Raw genomic sequence first — 18807 nt, 5'->3', positions numbered from 1 at the left:
GAGAGAATCCCAAGTAGGCTCTGCTTTGTCAGCACAGACCCTGAAGTGGGGCTTGAACTCATGAACCATGAGTTCAAGTTCTTTAATTTAATCACACCTGCAGAGTCCCTTTTGCTATGTGAGGTAACATATTCTCAGTTGCCAGAGATTAGGACATGGACATCTTGGGGGGTGGGTATTCTGCCTACCACTGCATGCACCGAAACTTACATAATCAGTCTTCTATTGACCAACATTCAGGCTGTGTCTAGTTTTTCATCATTACAAACCAGGCTGCAAGGAATATTTTTGGACTCATGTATTTTCACACTTATATGCATGTATCCATTTGATGATGTCCTGGTGTTGCACTGATAGTCAAAGGGTATGTGCATTTAAAATATTGACAAGTATTTTCAAATTCCTTTCTAAACCATACGCATTGGGGTGCCCAGCTGGCTCATTTGGCAGGGCATGCGACTCTTCATCTCAGGGGTGTGAGTTCAAGCCCCACGTTGGGTGTAGAGATTACTTAATAAAATATTGAGGCACCTGGGTGGCTCAGTCGGTTAAGCGTGGGACTCTCGGAGTTTCGGCTCAGGTCATGACCTCATGGTTTTGTAGGTTCGAGCCCTGTGTCCAGCTCTGTGCTGACAGTGTGGAGTTGGCTTGGGATTCTCTTATCTCTCTACCTCTCTCTCTCTGCCTCTCCCCTGCTCACGCTGTCTCTGTCTCTCTCAAAAGTAGACTTAAAAAGAGTTTTTTTTTTTTTAATTAAAAAATCCTAAAAAATTAAAACTAACCACGTGTAGTAATCTTATTCCTATCAACTGTTTATGAGACTGACTGCTTCTTCACACACCTCAACACAAGGTACCATCAAACTTTCAAATCTCTGCTAACCTGTCAGGTGTAAACTTGTACAATATACCATCAATTTCATTTGAAATTGAACAGTTTATTTACTTATTTTTCATTTTTATTTCTTCTGTGAACTGCCTACTGTCTTTTTTTTTTTCCTGACGAACGACAGCCATTCATCTATTATATATGTTGCAAATATTTTTCCTAGTTGGTCATTTGTGTTTTGACTTTGAGCCACACAGAAGTGTTTAGTTTTTTTTACCTAGTCAGATTTATTAATCTTTTCCCATGTGGCTTCTAAGTGTTTCAAACATTTAGACAGGCCTTCTTCAAGAATCTTTAAAATTCTCCCGTATTTTCACCTGGGAGGAGCATTTTAAAATTCTTCTAAATCTTTTACCAAACTGGTGAATGTGAATGCGTGTCCACGCCCCCCTGAAAGGTGGTAGGAGGGCAGATTCAACCTTTTCCACGTGGCTAGCCAGCCGCACCATATGTATTAGCTAAGTCTCCTAGACGTCTTGAACGCTAGCCAGAGGAGAAAAGGAGCCAAAAGAGGAATGGTAAAAGATTCTGCGTGACCCGGCGCACCCGCACGCCCCTTTGGGGAGAAAAGCGCTCCTAGGCCAGCCGGCTTCCTGACCTGCGACCTGGGAAACCGGCGGAACGCAGGTGTGCGAGGGCTGGGAGCCGCACGAGCCCGGCCTCGCAGGACTGTACGGCAGCGGGGGAGTGGTTTGGCGGGAACACAGGGCCGCTCGGAGGCCGCCGCCGCCGCCGCGATGCTCCCCTCCTTGCAAGAGTCTCTGGATGGGGATGAAAAGGAGCTAGAGAGCAGCGAGGAGGGAGGCCCCGCCGAGGAGCGAAGACCCGAGCCACCTCCCAGCAGCCACTACTGCCTCTACAGCTACCGCGGAAGCAGGTGCAGCGCCCGGATCGTCCCTATGGCCCCGCCTCGGCCCCGCATCTCGACCCCGCATCCCGTCCCTGGCGGCTCGAAAAGCCTTCTTCCCCTCGGCTAGCTAGACTGTCTGGCCCTAAGCTCGCTTCACGCCGTTCTTCCTGGCCACCGTCCTGGGCTGTCGTGCCCCTCCTAAGCCTCTGCACCCCAACTGTCCCTGTCGTCTTTTCAGCCCTTTCCTGTCGCTCCTGCCCTTTGGCGCAGTGCTTCGCACGCTCTATAACGTCAATTTCTACCCCTGTCCTTCCTGTTACTATCGCCTGTTTTCTTCCATTAACCCCACACTTCCCCCCCCCCCCCCCCCATTATCCTCTGCCCTCGCTGCCTCTATTTCCTCTGTTGGGGCAGACATCCCTGGGGCTCTCTGGGCCCTGTAAAGTCTGGTTTTTAGAAGAAATTTCTTGACTTTTGTGGATATCTAATTTAACCTTTCCTCCAGCCCTTAACGGCCTGGAGAGAGAAGGGACTCTTGTCAGCACTGTTTCATGGGTTTTCCCTGCCATGAGGATAGGCAATGGAGGATCCATGCACTTCCACCTTGCAGCATTTTAGCTGACTGTTCACCCCCACCCTGCTTGCAGGGGTAGGGGCCATACTCCGCTTGAGTTATAGCCCATAATTGATAGCTGTATTGCTTTTGCCATATGCAGGTTGGCACAGCAGCGAGGGGACAGTGACGATGGAAGCCCAAGTGGCACAAATGCAGGAACTCCCTCTGGTGATGATTTCAGGTAAAAACATCTTGGCCATAACCCGTGCGTGTGCAGTTATCTTCTGTGCATCTCTCTGTCCTCTAGATATCAGTGGGTACCCTATTTCCGTTCGGCTTTCCCCAAGTCAAACCATCAAGCCCACCTATCCCCTAGGAACCTCATCTGGATTTCCTCATTAGTTCATTCATTCAAGGCTGGGCAGATCGAAATACTGGTGGTGCCCCTGCTGATTAGCCAGAGGCAATGAATCTTAGTTCTTGATTGGAAACTGCATTAAAGATTCAATATCATATGGGTATAAAGAGATTTAAAATCCTCCCTTCCCCCTCCCCTCCTTTCAATACCTTTTCAGAGCTTCTCTGCTATGCCCTAGAATATAAACTCCAGGAGATTGTTGTCTCTCTGGTTCACTGGTATCCCCCTACCTGGCACCTAGGTAGGTACTAGGGTAGACGTTTGGTTTTTAGGTTTATTTATTCTGAGAGAGATAAGAGAAAGTGTGAGCGGGGGAGGGGCAGAGAGACAGACAGACAGAAAGAGAAAGAGAGCCCCAAGCAGGCTCTACACTGTCAGCACAGAGCTTGACGCAGGGCTCAATCCCGTGAACCATGAGATCATGACCTGGGCCCAAACCAAGAGTCAGACACTCAACTGACTAAGCCTCCCAGGAACCCTTAGGGTAGACATTTAATACCTATTTAATAAATGAATGGATGAATTAATGAACCTTAACACTTGATGCAAAGTAGGGTATACTACAAAAATATGTTCACGGACTGGATGATGGATGGTTTAAGGAATTTTTCAGGTGTTGCAATAGTATTGTATTGTGAAAAGTAGGTAAGGTGAGCGGAGGGGATTCCAGTGGAGTCATAATACTAGAGAGAATGAGCTGGCAAGGTAGGATTATTTTAAGTGTTTGATGATGTAGATCCTACTTGGTGACATACACTCCTAGAAGGCTCACCAACAGGAAACATAAGAAGCTTTTTCAAGTCCTTAAAGAGATTGGGGCTTTTGGTAATATTCTGCCTTACGGGGTGTGCGTGCATTAGTCCACTGGTAAGGGATGTGTGTCTTTTATTTATTTGTCAAGCCTCTCCTTGGTGGACACTAATCTGCCATCTGAAGCGGAGCCAGACCTGCGCAGTTTCATTGCTAAGCGTCTTTCTAAGGGAGCAGTGTTTGAAGGGCTGGGTAATGTTGCATCTGTGGAGCTGAGGTAAGTGTAAAATGTGCTGTGTCCTGAATTTTCCTTTCTGGGCTAAATATGAGAAGTGATGAGAAATTCCAAACGATCAGCTCTTACTAGATTTGCAAAGTGCATCTTTGTTCCCTGGCGGCCTGAGCACTGGGTCTCTCTCACACACACACACACATTTGTAGAATGGAATTACTTGAATGGCAGACTCTGCCTCCTAAGTGCACTTGTTTAGTCTTGCACTTGGAAGAGGAGAGTTCATTACCAAAACAAAAGGTGTACACTTGACAGTCTGTAAAGTGCTTTCACAAACTTCGATGCCATTCTCTCTACAAAGGGGTCAAAGAGCAGAGAAGCAAATATAGTCAAAGACACTAAGATCACAAGGCTGGTCATGTTGATGGAGTTCAGGTGTAAAAACATAGGTGTCCTCCGTTGAATTCCAGCCATCTTTCCATTACATCCCTTGACTGTAGTTCACTTCAGAATATGATTTTAGCATCGAGTCCCCTCAGAGGACAGCCACAGGCCAAAGATAAAGCCACAGGATAAACATGTTGTATCTGCCTGGAGCGTCAGGGTTTAGGGGAGAGAGAGAACGTGGTTATATTTATGTAAATGTGGATATACCAAGAATGACAAGAGAATTTGTATGTGTTTTTCACGTAAGAGAGGAGAATTCAAAGGAGTTCTGTTAGGTGCTGCTTTCGCTAAAGCCCATGATGGCGCATGTTAATTTTCTTCTGCTATTACAAGTAAACCAAGGAAAAGTCTAGGAAGTTCCGACCCTGTTTGCAATCTAACAGTATTGCCAGATCCAGATGATCAGGGTTCAGAGCAGTCTGTAAAATTAGGTGCAGGAGTTAGCAAAATACTACATTTTACTGGTTTTTCTTTTCCAGGATTCCAGATTACCGGGTCGGTTGTTATTACTGTCTTTTCCAGCAAGAAAAGCTGCTTCCTGAAACAGCAACAGTGGACTCTGAACGTAACACTTCAGAGTATGTGGTCTGTTTTTTAGGAGGGTCTGAAAAAGGACTTGAGCTATATCCTTTCTTTTGTCTTTGATGGTATCAGGAAGAAAAAACATGGGAAGCCAGGTGGAGGAGTATTACTACCAACCTCCAAAGAGCTTTTCTACCCCTTAAGTGTTTGCTTCATTTCATACCTTCATACGACCACTTTGTCTTTGAATTTACAGTTTTCATTGAGAGATTTTATATTTCCCATTGAGAGATAAAAACAGTCTTGATCCTTTATTGCTTCCTTAAGAACGTACTTTCAGGCTTGAATTGGACAAGTACATTCAAGGCCTGAAAAATAACATGAACTGTGAGGTAAGATGATTGTTTTAACTATTCAGCTTGAGATGATTAACATACTATAACTGCTGTACTTATGAAACCAAACAGGTGGATACAAAGACACACAGATTCTAAAAATGTACTGCTTTATGGGCTAGAAGGGTACTTGTTAAGAGAAGCAGGGAACCTAGTCCTGTAAGTGCTCTAAGTTTCACAAGACTGCTTCTAATATTTTGTATCCATGAAAGATATGCTCTATTAAATTCATTGTATATGGTTAACTTGCCAAGAAGGAAGAGTATGCTCTTTTCCTGGTTTCTAGGCCCCTAAGATTTATATTCTGGTCAGAACTAATGCCCATGAAGAAGCCTCTGGCACCAAAGACATGCTATATAGTGGTCTGACTGCCCTTGAACTCAACATCAAAGATTTTTAGAAAAATTCCATTTTTCATTAATCGATCTTTTGTGAATTAGACACATCTGTATTGATTAATTTATCCATACCTTTAAAAAACTACACACTCCACTTGTGGCAGTTGCTAAAGTCGTTAAGAATTACGACTTTACTACCCATTACACGTGGTAACAATTCCTTTTACTTGTCATGAGCTTACAAGTTCCTGCAGGAAGGAGAGCATAGGAGTGAGCCAGAGCAATGAGTCCGGGGCAAGCTGCTCTCCCAGAGTGGAGCTCTTCTGCTAGTCCCCAGTGAGCAGCACAGCCCAGAAAACCAGATATGCTCAGCCCAGATATGCACAGCCCAGAAAACCAGATATGCAGCATGTCTGACAGCTGGAGTGCTTTGATGAGCTAACTTGTGTGTCCTTCTCTGATCCCGTTCGCATGTGAATGAGCTGTCTCATTCCTTCAGCCTTTCAGCAGGTGCTTTATAAGCTCACACATGGATGTTTCAGGCACTCCCAGGTGCTGAAGAGACAAGAATTATTAAGAGAGTATCTCCTGGGGGGCCTGGCTGACTCAGCTGGTAGAGCATGACTCTTATCTCAGGGCTGTGAATTTCATCTCTCCTTTGGTGTAGAGATTACTGAAAAATAAAATCTTAAAAGAAGAAAATCTCCAGAGTGCACACGGTATGCTGGGGGGAGTGGGGGAGATGGACAAGTAAGTGCCCAACATTTCCCAGTGACAACATAGCATGGAACCCTATTGATTTGGTCTCTTTGTTTTATGTAATGCATTTCTAAGTGTGTGTGTTTTTTTGGTTTGGTTTTGTTTTTAAAATAGGTTTCACACCAAACATGGGGCTTGAACTCACAACCCTGAGATCAAGAGTCCCATCCCATGCTCTACCAACTGAACCAGCCAGGTGCTCCTTAAGAAATTCAGTACAGAATTAATCCCCACTGTGCTCAGCAAGCCTAGGAAAATTATATCACAATTCCTTTTTTTGAGTTGGTCGTGTTAGCTTGAAAAAAGGAAGTGTCTATCCCCAGTTCTTTACACTGTAAAGAGTATCATGAATTGGGGCACCTGGGTGGCTTAGTCAGTTGATGGTCTGACTCCTGATTTCATCTCAGGTCATGATCCCAGCGTAGTGGGATCCAGACCTGCATCGGGCTCTGTGCTGAGCATGGAGCCTGCTGGGGATTCTCTCTCTCTCTCCCCCTCTGCCTTTCTTCCCTTTGTGTGTGTGCTCCCTCTCTCTCTCAACAAATAGATAACTACATATCATGAAGAAAATGTTAAGTCCACTAAAGTGAAGGCTTATATTAAACCAAATAACATTCTTTCCTAATCTAGGAAAGGGGCCTGGAGAACCATATAAAATCCTACTTGAGCAGCTGGTTTGAGGATGTTGTATGCCCAATCCAAAGGGTGGTTCTTCTCTTTCAGGAGAAGCTTACCTTTCTGCTGCATGCCGTGAGTATTGCCCAAATAAAAGCATTTCTTTAATTGAGAGTCACGTTGACAGAGTCTGGATTATTTAAAGACATACTCACTGTCTCTGAACATTACTTTTTCCCTCCTGAATATTCAAACTATGCTTGCAATCGGGATAGACCACTTTGTTTACTGAGATCTAGAAAGTTCTATTCCTAAGGTAGAATCATACTAAATCTTCCTAATAGGATAAACATTTTTAAATAATACTTTTTGAAGTGATCTGGGAGAGGTATAATTTCCAAAACAATTTGAAAAGGAAAATAAAAATCCAAAGTGATTTTAACCATGTAAAAATGTCCAAATAGGGGCGCCTGGCTGGCTCAGTCAGTAAAACATACAACCCTTAATCTTGGGGATGTAAATTCTAGCCCCACATTGGGGATAGAGTTTACTTAAAAAAAAAAAGATGCCAGATGAAAAATGAAAAATGCATTAACATATCCAGGCAATGGGGAAGGCTAGAGTATATGGCCAGGCTTTTATGTAAATATGTGGTGGGTAAATTCAGTGGAGACTGGATGGTCCATGAGACCAGGGTGGTAAAGCACGTTTTAGACTGCCCACTGACGCCTCTAAACAAGGCTCTGGGGAGTTCTGGGCTAGTGCCCATCAAGCACCGTCTAGTACAGTGGTTATTGGGGAAGCTGAAGTTTAGTCTCAAGTAGCTGCTCAATAAGGAAAACTGATACATGTATCAACTAGGCTTTATTTTTCTCTTGTAGGCTCTCAGTTATACCCCTGTTGAAGTTAAAGAATCAGATGAAAAAACAAAGAGAGACATTAACAGGTAAAGAACAGTTTTGCAAGGAGGGAACTTTTTCCACAACAAGCCTGATATACATCTTTAACTCCCCACCCCCACCCCCACCCCAGAATGAATTTGCTTTCTCCCTCCTATCCTGTAATACTGTGTGTGGAAAAGAACTTGTGTGTACGGCAGGTTTCTGAGCGTAGCCAGTCTTCAAGGCCTCATCCACGAAGGCACCATGACGTCTTTGTGCATGGCCATGACAGAGGAGCCGCGTAAATCTGTGGTCATCGATTGTAGTAGCTCCCAGCCCCAGTTCTACAATGCAGGTGAGCGCAACTTCTGAGGCAGCCTTCCTGGCACCCTTGGGAGCCTCTGTTTTTGCACCGAAAATACGTGATACAAATTTATCCGTCCTGCCTTGTGCAGTTGTACATGTTTATCTCAAACTCACCAAAAACAATAGCAATCCTAGAACCAGGATTGCTGGTTAGAATAGAATCCATGGAAATCCTGCCATGCCAGGCAATTCCCCTCCTGTGTATATAGAGAAATTCACGTATGTGTGCATAAGGAAACAAGTACAAAAATGTTCATAAAGGCGTCATTTGGAATAGCAAAGACTGGAAGCAAATGTTTATCAACAGGAAGATTGAAAAACTTATATTTGTACAGTGGAGTTCTACATAGCAGCAAAAATGCATGAACTAGAGCTGTGTGCCTTGGTATAGCTCAGAAGCATACTATTTAGTGGATCAGCTATTAAAGAAAAATACATAACATTTTAACGTATGCAAAGTAGTACTATCTAGGGCTTAGAGATAAAAAGAAGTAGGTGGCAAAAGTTCTCTGCCCCTTTCCCGCTTATGCTCATGCTCTCTCAAAAATAAAAAAAATATTTAAAAATAAATAAGTGGGAATAATAATCCTTTCTGATGGGAAAGGAGGGGAGTGTGGGAAGAGGCACACAGGGCTCCAGCCAGTTGTTTTTTGTTTTGTTTTGTTTTTTAGTATTTATTTTTGAGAGAGAGACAGAGTGTGAGTAGGGGAGGGGCAGAGAGAGAGGCAGGCACAGAATCTGAAGCAGGTTCCAGGCACTGAGCTGTCAGCCCAGAGCCCGACGTGGGGCTTGAACTTGGGAATGACGAGATCATGACCTACACTGAAGTTGGATGCTTAACTGACTGAGCCACCCAGGCGCCCCACCAGTTGGTATTTCTTAGCCAGGTGTTGAGTAAATTATTTTTTTAGACTGTTACAGAAGTCTTAAATAATTCACTATAAGTGTTTTTATCAAGAAAGAAAATCCCGACGTACACACATATTGAATCATCATGTTGTACACTTGAAACTAATATATGTCATTTACACCTGTTAATAAATAAATGGAACAAATGTCTTATGCTTTGTAGGATTTCATTTTTATTCGTTTAATTTTTCTAAAATACCTTATAGGAAGCAACCGGTTTTGTGAGGATTGGATGCAGGCTTTTTTGAATGGCGCTGAAGGAGGTAACCCTTTTCTTTTTCGACAAGTACTGGAGAACTTTAAACTAAAGGTAATTAATTGGCTATGTGCCAAATGCCACATATAATTTTTGTCTGAATTTTCATTAGTACCAGTGAGAGAGTAACAGATCTGCTTTACGGCTGTGATGTCTGTTAAACAGGACGTTCTCAAAACCAGAATCTCCAGAAGCCATTTACTTTATATTTTTCAGAAGCTTCTGCATTTATTTCCTTGCATTTCCAGTTAATTGGGTTGAATGCTTGCTTGCATCTCAGGCACATCAGTCTTCTAATTTGTGATGTATCTTAGTTGGGAACTGTGCGTGCACGCGTGTGCGCGCGCACACACACACACACACACACACACACACACCCATGCACACACACCCCAGTTCGGTGCCTAAGGGTTCAGAATTCTGATGGGGAGGAATGTTGTTACTTTATTTAGTTGATTTTAAAAGTATTTTTTAAAAGTATTTTTATAAAGTAATTTCATAAGAAATTTTGTTCTCCCATGGGCAGAGCATATTAGCAGTAAGAATGATAGAAATATTTAAAATAAAAAACATCTCAGCAATGTAAGTTGAGTTCTCAGCTGGATAGGAGATATTTTTCAGGCTTCATTATTATCTCACTAAGCACATATTTAACTGGGAAATCTTTTTCTAGGCCATACAAGACACAAATAATTTGAAGAGATTTATCCGACAGGCAGAAATGAATCATTATGCTTTGTTTAAATGCTACACGTTCCTGAAGAACTGTGGGAGTGGAGATATCCTTCTGAAGATTGTTAAAGTGGAACACGAAGAAATGCCCGAGGCCAAGAACGTGGTGGCCGTCCTCGAGGAATTTATGAAAGAAGCCCTCGCCCAAAGTTTGTGATCACACGTTTTGAGATCATTGTATTGTGAAGTCGTACATTGAAGCCTTGGTGTTTGAAACTGCACTTGTCATAATTGTCATAGGATTGCTACTTAAGATTAGTTGAAACCCACTCTAGATTTTTTTCATTTTGTACTTGTAAAACTTACTTAGACATAAAAATCCGAGGACCGTCTTCACTGAGTCCTAGACACACGTGTGTCAGAGTCGTGGAATTTTGGTATACCACTGGCCCCATAAATTCTAGACTTCGGGGGGTTGATGCTCAAAAATCTTGAACAGTAATTCTGTGGCTTCTCTGAGAAGTTGGCTGCAGTATTTAGCAATTTTTCCTCCCAGAAAAATTGTAATACTTCTTTCTTCAATGTATTATAGCTTCTTGAAAAAAATGTCCTCCTAGTCCTAGGACAAGATTAGCCCTCCAACACCATTTCAAAGATAGATCTGTGCATCCTGTGGGTGCTTGGATAGATTTTTTGGTCTGATTGATAATGATATAGATGATAAAACCAGCTTTTAAGTCAATACACAAATCATGAGTGTGTAAGAAATTAAATGAGCTTTAAAAATAGACGCACTAGCTTCAAGATAAAACCTTATCTCGGATGGAAAGCTACTGCGGAAGTGGCCTCCATCATTCATTTGTTCACAGGTATTTTGCCAACAGCCTGTACTTTGTCTTTTCTATGAAAATGCTAGTTTTCAGATGTTAAAACAGAAAGTACATAAATTCTACAAGCAAACTGTAACATGAAGGACGCAAACAGATTCTTCATATCACAGTTACTCATTGATTTCAGTTTTTTGTATATTTGTTACAAGCCTCACGTTGTTTTACTCTGAATCAATTGAACGTGCCCTCAGCTGGAGCCATTTATAATTCCCACGGAAGCCAACCGTAGCTACACACATATAATGGCAGTTTGTTCTGCGCAGCTCTTTAATAAATCCATTTGATAATGATTTTTGTTTAGAAGATCAGAAGTCTCATTCTCACTGCCGTCAGGATGCTCAGAGGAACACAAGCCCGTAAAAATCCTCTCCTAAACTCATCTAAATTCACTTAAGTGCTGAGTTTTAACTTTCAGAATGACTGACGATGGCCTTCTGCTTTCTCTTCTACAGAAGTCGAGGAACATGACTCACCAAGCCATTTCTTTTCCTTTAATGAGAAATACAATTCAGGATCTTCATAAAGGCTCTCCTATGGTTTTAAACTTTAATAACTTGGATTGTAGGCAGTATAGGAAAAAAAATTCCAAATAGCATTTTTTATAGCATTACTTACAGAATGACTATGGGAAACAGGCAATTCTGTGGCACTACCCTCGAATCTGACTTTTTCTAATGTACTCTGTTGCTCATTTAGAAATCAATTTTTTTTAATAGACAACATTAGGACCTCAACATTTGGAGTCTAAAAAAAAATATTTTTCATTTTCAAATTCACATATCAACAGCCCATGATGTAAATGGCCTTTAAAAGTAAATGTATTACCTGCTTCAAGCTATTTATGGATATAGTCAAGGTATAACTGTATATTCCTTATGTGTACTTATATGTATATATTTTGTGATGCAGGCTCACTACATTACCCAGTTGTATACCATACAGTCTTATTTTACAAGTCTGTGACGAACTATCACTACTGTAGGCAAGGACAATGGTGACCTGGAACTGGATAGCTGGTTGGCCATGAGAAGAAACTCAGAGAGCTCGTGACCAGCAACATGTACTGTACTCAAATTTTAATAAGCTAATGAATTAACTTTTAAAGTTTTTAAACAGGATTTGTCCAGGCCCGGAATACATTTATGTATTACTTGTGTGCTCGACACACGGAGGAAATAATGTTTGTCATGTATCAAAAATGGCCTCGGTTTACCTATAATTAGATTTGTAATAGTAATAAACTGACTTAGCTTCTCACCGACAGAGTCATTTTTATTTAACTATCTCCATTCTCAACGCTGACATTTTTATTCATCCGCAACAAGTTTATGGGGAAATTACACCTGTTACGCTAAGGAACCTGTTGAAGAAAATCACACCACCTGCCGGCATACACCTTTCTGCACCTCGCAGGAGGCATCAGGCAGTGTAAGGGCAGTCTCCATCGCGGTGTTTTACTCATTGTCCAAGGAAATACGGCTGTAGGACCCAATAATGCAGGTCACTTCCCCTCACTCTCACTCATTACTAATGTGACAGAACGCATGTCCTTTACCGGAGGCGCACGTATACCGGATGCAAGGAAAGCCTGCAGGCATCTAGGAGCTAAGATTCAGTTAGGACCATGTTTTCCTAACCATGCGTCTTCTCAGTAGTGGAGACCCACCCCTGACATCGACGGTCTCTCTACTTGGAGGTCTAGGAGGGCAACCCCAGTTCTACAACTGCTAGCCTTCCCAAATGGGTCACAGACTTCATATCATTCTGAGCTGGCATCAATGCTAGATCCTGGGGGTCAGGGGTGATTAGGGAGCAGTAATGAACTCATAGCTGTGGATTTTCTTGTAAACCACTTCCAGGAGGGCTGATAAAGAGATCCTATTAAGTGAACACCGAACAAACATTCCAAGGTTCATTACTGTTACTAATGCAATGAGACTGGATCTTTAAACAAACATCCTGACACTTCAGTGTCCTTGAACACCTGATGAACAGCTGAGGGTTGAGAGCATGAACTTTGGAACCATAGTATGAAGCCATCTATGCCATAAAGCACCTGCCAGTCACTAAACTCTAAGCCTTCCCCTCATGTGTAAATATGGGCGTATTTATACTCACTTCACACAAGTAGCTATGCAATTAAATGAAAATAATACATTGAAAATGCCTCATCCAGTGCCCAGCACATACTAAGTAGCCAGTAAATTATCTTCATAATTACCTTATCACTGGTTAATGTCTTACAAAGTTATGGGAAGAATGAGAATCTGGTAGAAGGGAGGAACCAGAAAAGTGAAGGGGGAAGTGATAGGGAGCCAAAGGCAAAGCCATCTAAACAGCTTTTGGCTATTCAGGGAGCTTGTCTGTCAGTGCCTCAGGTATTGGAGCCTGGAACTGATGGGGTACAGGGGGTGCACGGGTGCTCAGACAGGGTCCTGATCTTCCCTCTAGGGAAGTTAGTTATCCACACTTGAAAGAGAAATGAGTTTTTTGACCTTCAGCGTGAGCTGTAATCAAGTTGTTCTAGAATGACTTTTGCAGCATTTAAAAATGTGGTTTGGAGCGGCGGGGGGGGGGGGGGGGGGCACCTGGGTGGCTCAGTCGGTTCAGTGTCCGACTTCTGCTCAGGTCATGATGTCATGGTTCGTGAGTTCAAGCCCTGCGTCAGGCTCTATGCTGACAGCTCAGAGCCTGGAGCCTGCTTTGGATCCTGTGTCCCCCTCTCTCTATGTCCCTTCCCCACTCATGCTCCGTCTCTCTCTCTCTCTCAAAAATAAAATAAACATTAAAAAAATTTTTTTAATGTTTTTTTTCTTTTAATAACGTACAGGAAACTGATGTGAAAGAACATTATGGGAAACGACTCCCGTGCTGAATTTAACAGAGTAGTTTAATCCCCGAATGAAATTTAACGGTTATGAATTGCAAACCACATACGCTGTCATCGGTTTAGAAAAGCTGGAGTAAACAACTCACTTCCTCAGACTTCATCCATTCAAAGCCCATTTGGTTGTTAAACCTACCAAGCATTGGACCTTCACACTTACACCCTTCTTGTTTTCCCCTTCTGTACATGAACCATGTCCTTTCACCCTGAGAACATTCCCTATCCCTTCCTCCAGATCAGAATGTTGACTGCCCCTAGAAAGACCTACAGACTAGGCTATTGGGGTAAAGAACGAAGTACCTAGGTATTTCAAAGATTACGACAATAACAGTAGTCAAAACATTAATCTCCCACCGTGTAAGGGTAGAAGGGGAAGACGGGACCCCCACGAGCACAGCTGGCACAAAAGCTCTTGACCTGAAGCTGAGTGAGTTTCCTTATTTGCAGACCACCTCCCCCTTCCACATTGTACACAAAACTGTCTCCCTGCGCATTGTTAGGGCAGGAGAAAACCTAGCTCTCATCAACCATTCAAAAGAGTTCAGCAATTCAAAAACGGTTCCACCAGACTGGAAGCACCAGCAGCAGCACCAAGCGCTGAGTCCCAGCTCTGTCTTGTGCACATCACAGGCCCAGCACCGCTGCTGTCCCCCCACCCCACCTCCCACCTCCAAAGATGAAACAGGGCTCCCACGCCAGCCCTTTATGCCACTTCCTGAATAACCGATGGCTTAAAAAAAAAAAATCTTTAATGGAATCTGTGCTCGAATAATATGTTGCGACAAAAATATACAGAATGTACACAATACAAAAATATTTAGAAACAAACATTGCAGCTTGTGTTTCCTTTTGTTTTCCACTTACTCAAGTCCTTGGGGGTGGAATTCACGGTTTTTAAGGCAGAGGAGTGTCGGTGCTTTCCGGCCAGCCCCAGGAGCAACATGAAGGCAGCCAGGAGATGGCTTCCGCTGCACCTGGGAATCTGCATTATTTGCAAGCGAAATTGAACACTGTGGGGGAAGATCTGGGTTTGTGAGCAATGACTCTCCTAATCCTCTGGGTAGGAACGGTCCTCGTGGAAATGGAGAGTCCTATTAGCTGGCAAAAATGCCTCTTTAGGGAGCTTTTCCTAATTAAAAAAATGAATGATTAATGGTGTCATTAAAGCAAAATTTCTCCTTTGAAGATTTGTTTTCCCTTCCCTAGTTTCTGTGATTCCTCTTCTGTTTAATGAGCGGGCAAATCTATGGCTGCTGTTTGGGGGATCCCCGGCTTTCAATTTCTGTATCCTATGGACGCAAGACCAGCCACCCTCCCCGGCCCCATAGCACACTGCCCTCCAAGCTGGGCCAGGGGCTGTGCTGGATGGGGAAGGAGGGATGATGGGGATGTGCTGCTGGCCGGGCCCTGGGGGTGTGGCGGTGGGGGGGGGGGGAGGGGAGGGTGAGAAAGCCAGACACCAAAAAGGAAACCTTTCTTACCAGACGATTGTCTCTGGCCCTGGTTTGGAGACCTGGGTTGTGTGGAGTGACTGCGTGGCCCTGCTCGGAGCTGATGGTTGGGCAAGAGTGGAGAGGGGGGTGTTAAGCAGACTGACGAGCTTCGGGGTCACTTTTGGACACTGCTGACAGGGAACAGCTGCGGCTGGCGGCCTAAAGTCAGGTGAGGCTCCCTTCGTGCATCTCAGACACGACAGCAAATGGGATTTCCGCCTCAGACAGTCCTTCTCGGGAGCAAGCTCCCGTCTGGAGACCTGAGGGACCCGGGTGCTTCTCTGAGGGCTTGCTAGAGCCTTCTATTCACAGTCTTCTCGCCCCTGAGAGGGGAAGACCCTCTCCAGGCCACACCCAGAGAAGGCAGGGGTGACTGCTCCCTCCACCCACAACCCAGAGCACCCGGGGTGCCTGCAGGGAAGCCCTGCCTCCCCGCTCCTCCAGTGAGGGACAGCACTGCTCCGGTTGAGGGGCTGTGGCCCATGGCCAGGGCCGCCCTCCCCATCCTCACTCAAGTCCTCTTGGCCCCCAGTCCCAGCGTGGTCTCCTCCTAGGAAGCTGACTACACCCCTTCTCTCTAGAGGGCAGACACAGGCTGTCAGGACACAGACAAGACGCCCGAGGGAGACGCAGCTCCGCCACGGACCTGGGCCCGCGCCAGCTCGGGTGGGCAGTCCTCAGTACCGTGTCAGCCTGAGTGCGGTGTGACCTCGGCAGCCACATGTGGGGACCGGGATGATGTATTTAGCACTGGGCAAAGACGGGGTTGGGGTGGGGGGCGGTTGGCATAGCCTGGGGCTGAATGAAGACCCTGCTCATTCATGTGTGATCACGGAGGACAGGAAGCCACAGTGGCCCAAGATCCCCAACTGCCTGGCCCAGCTGACTTTGGACCAAGCTCCTGCCCCGTCCCTGCGCAGACCCAGTCCCTCTGCTTCCCAGACGGGAGTTCTTCGTCTTTCTGGGTTGTCAGTGGTTGGGAGTTCCGCGAGCAGTATAAAGGGAATCACAGATTTTGTCAAAGGCCTTCTTCCCCTTCCTCTCTGCTCAGGGCCTGCACTCGCTCCTGCCTGGGAGTCATTCCCTGAGCCTCGCTTTCCCACTTGTGCGGCAGAGGAAGGGATGAGCCTGCCAAGTTCCCTCCAGGCTCTGAGTATCTGAGTCTATGGGCTGCCCTCACCTCGGACCCTCATCCGAATCCCCAACAATTCTCTAGAAGCAGTTTTCTGCCTAAATTGGAATTCCTTTGACTGCAGCCTCCTGTCCCCCCTACTCAGATGGACACATGGCTTCAACATTCCTGCCCCGGCCTTACACCCCCACAGCTCCTGCCCTCCTAAGGGAAAGAGAACAGAACCTTTTTACACGTGAAGGTCATTCCAGAGGAAAACAAGAACGGAATTGGGCAAAGGCAAACCACGGCGTCCTGAGGGTCCTTGGGAGGGCCCAAGGGCTCCCTCCGTCGTGGACAAGTCTCCCACTGGTCAGTGGCGCTCAGGGAGATGCCTGGAAAGGATGAGGAACGGGAAGGAAGGGGCTAGCTTTGCTGAAAGTAAGATCCTCGGCAGTCACACCCTCCCACCTCTCAGTGCTTTCTTTCCTTTCACGCAGACCCTCCTGCACACCCACACTCCCCCCACAGCCTTCCTCCGTAGCCTCCAACTCCCCTCACATTCTTTCCGTGGCATCTCCTACCATCACACAGGCGTCCTCATCCACCACACACATACAACGCACACACTCACACACGTCCCCATGAACAAAGGAGAGGCACAATGTAGGGTCAGGAAATGAAGGAAAAGGCTCTAAAAACAAGGCAGGCCACGGGGCGCTGGGGCACTGATGTGAGATGTCAGCATTCTGGAAGACAGGGAGGGAGAAGGCCAAAGTTGGTATGGGGCCTTCCCTAGGGTGGGACTTGGGATGAAGTTTATTCCCTCCTCTTGGGTTTCGCTCACTGGACACCTCCAGGGCAGGAGCGAGGCCTGGACTTACAGCATCTCCCTCCTCCGCCTACCCCAGGCACTAGAGGCCATGCCCCAGTGCCCACCAACAGGGGGGACCCTGGGCTCCTCTAGACTCAAACTAACATGTCCACCACCTGGTCTTCTTCCACTCCAGAGCTCCAAACCTAGTAGCTGCGGAGGGAACATTTCCTGGCCTGCGACTGCACCTCCGGGCTGGGCGGGACAAGAGTCCGCCTGGCTACTCTATCCTCAGGCCTTCCAGACATCTCAGTGTGTGGACAAGGGAGAAGGAAAGCCCAATCTGTGACGAGAGGGGTCCCCTAAACACACAGAACAGGCTCAGCCCAAGGGAAGGGCACCCCAGGCCTTCGCCTTGGCCCGATGTCCTCAGAACAGTGTAGAAAAAAAATGGTAACCACATCCAACTCATCCAGCAGGCGCCTTTCAGAAAAGAGGCTCCATTGTCCAAACCTGAACGCAAACATCACAGCGGCCGAGCATCTTGTTCTCTACTCCTCAGCGTGGAGGAGCTGGCGCTGAGAACAAGAATGTACATGTTCCTTCCTGCTGTTGCCTCTCCCTCCCCTCCCTGACCTCGGTCCCCCAGCCTCCTAAGGAGGCGGTGGCAGCTTTAAGTCCAGCAGGGTGTAGGCGAAGATGTTCCAGAAGACAGCGAACAGCACGAAGACTGTGTACATGGCCACAAAAATCCACCACAGCGACTGGTCCTGCAGCCTCTGCTCGTAGTTCCTCAGGACCACCACGCCCAGAGTGATGCCCACGGCCACGCCGCCCAAGTGCGCCACAAAGCTGGGGTGAGGGCACGGGGGATAGGCTGATGGGTGGAACCGGAGCCACACAGCCCGCCCAAACTCCATGCTCACTGCAAGGAGGAAGGACAGAGAAGTCACAGGAGGGCCACTGGGCAGGGATTGAGAGAGACGCCTTGCACTCGCTCGCTCACTCCATCCATCCATCCATCCATCCATCCATCCATCCATCCATCCATCCACACACCCAACCCCCTGCCTCAGCCACCCACCCATTAATTCATTCACTACCCATTAGGCTGAGCACTGTCTGTTCTCTGCGCTGGAGACACAGTAGTGAAGACAGACCAACCTCTGTTCTCCCAGGGCTTACAGATCTGGCAATCGACCAGCGTCAATTACAGACATAAGATAATTCCAGTAAGAAAAATTCTATGGGGGAGAAAACAGGTGACTTTCAATCAATGCTGGGCCTAAGGAGGGGGATCCTTTGGTTTGGGGAATCAGGCAAGATCTCCCTAGAGACATGAAATTTGAGCAGAGATGTGAAATATCAAGAGAAGATCCTAAGAAGAAAGAGCATTCCAGGCAGAGGGGACAGCTTGTGCCGAAACCCAAAGACCCTTGCTCCTCCGCATGCATGGGTCCTGGAGGCTCAGTTTCCCCATCTGTACAGTGTCAGCCTCTAACTACCAGGCCGCACTGCTGGAGCGTCAATACCAACTTCAATATGTGCTAGCACTTTACAGTTTATAAAGCGTTTTCATGTATTGCTTCAAAACATTTAGAAAACCCTCAGAACCAGTGCTTTTGGGACTGGAAACACGGGATGGAAGGAGAAAAGGGCAACGAAGGACTGGGAATAGACAGTGCCAACAGAGTGCTAGAATTTCTCTCTTAACAGAGTCTAAAAAGCCCCCATCCCATTCTCCAATTCATTCTTCTT

The 18807-nt window shown here is 45.8% G+C and overlaps 2 protein-coding genes across 2 annotated transcripts in view; one reads left to right on the top strand and one right to left on the bottom strand.

Moving 5' to 3' along the window:
* The first annotated feature begins 1581 nt into the window (after positions 1-1581).
* On the top strand, positions 1582-11996 carry CE1H17orf75 (chromosome E1 C17orf75 homolog). The gene is made up of 10 exons (XM_042916356.1): positions 1582-1765; positions 2455-2535; positions 3614-3739; positions 4621-4764; positions 4998-5055; positions 6786-6905; positions 7652-7716; positions 7870-8006; positions 9133-9236; positions 9856-11996. Exons 1-10 carry the CDS (start codon positions 1626-1628, stop codon positions 10069-10071), a joined length of 1191 nt encoding a protein of 396 aa, XP_042772290.1. The 5' UTR covers positions 1582-1625; the 3' UTR covers positions 10072-11996.
* Positions 11997-13579: 1583 nt separating this feature from the next.
* Positions 13580-18807, bottom strand: part of RHBDL3 (rhomboid like 3) — a 49950-nt gene continuing 44722 nt past the window's right edge. Inside the window, exons 9-10 of the mRNA XM_042916484.1 lie at positions 15113-17974; positions 13580-14613 (exon numbers count right to left, since the gene is read on the bottom strand). Coding sequence (XP_042772418.1) covers positions 17703-17974 — 272 coding nt within the window. The 3' untranslated portion in view covers positions 13580-14613; positions 15113-17702. The remainder of the gene's footprint in view (positions 14614-15112; positions 17975-18807) is intronic.

This window comes from Panthera leo, chromosome E1 (genome assembly GCF_018350215.1).
Source record: "Panthera leo isolate Ple1 chromosome E1, P.leo_Ple1_pat1.1, whole genome shotgun sequence".
NCBI lineage: Eukaryota > Metazoa > Chordata > Mammalia > Carnivora > Felidae > Panthera > Panthera leo.
Note: the sequence above shows the minus strand (reverse complement) of the source record. Positions and strands in the feature narration are given on the sequence as shown.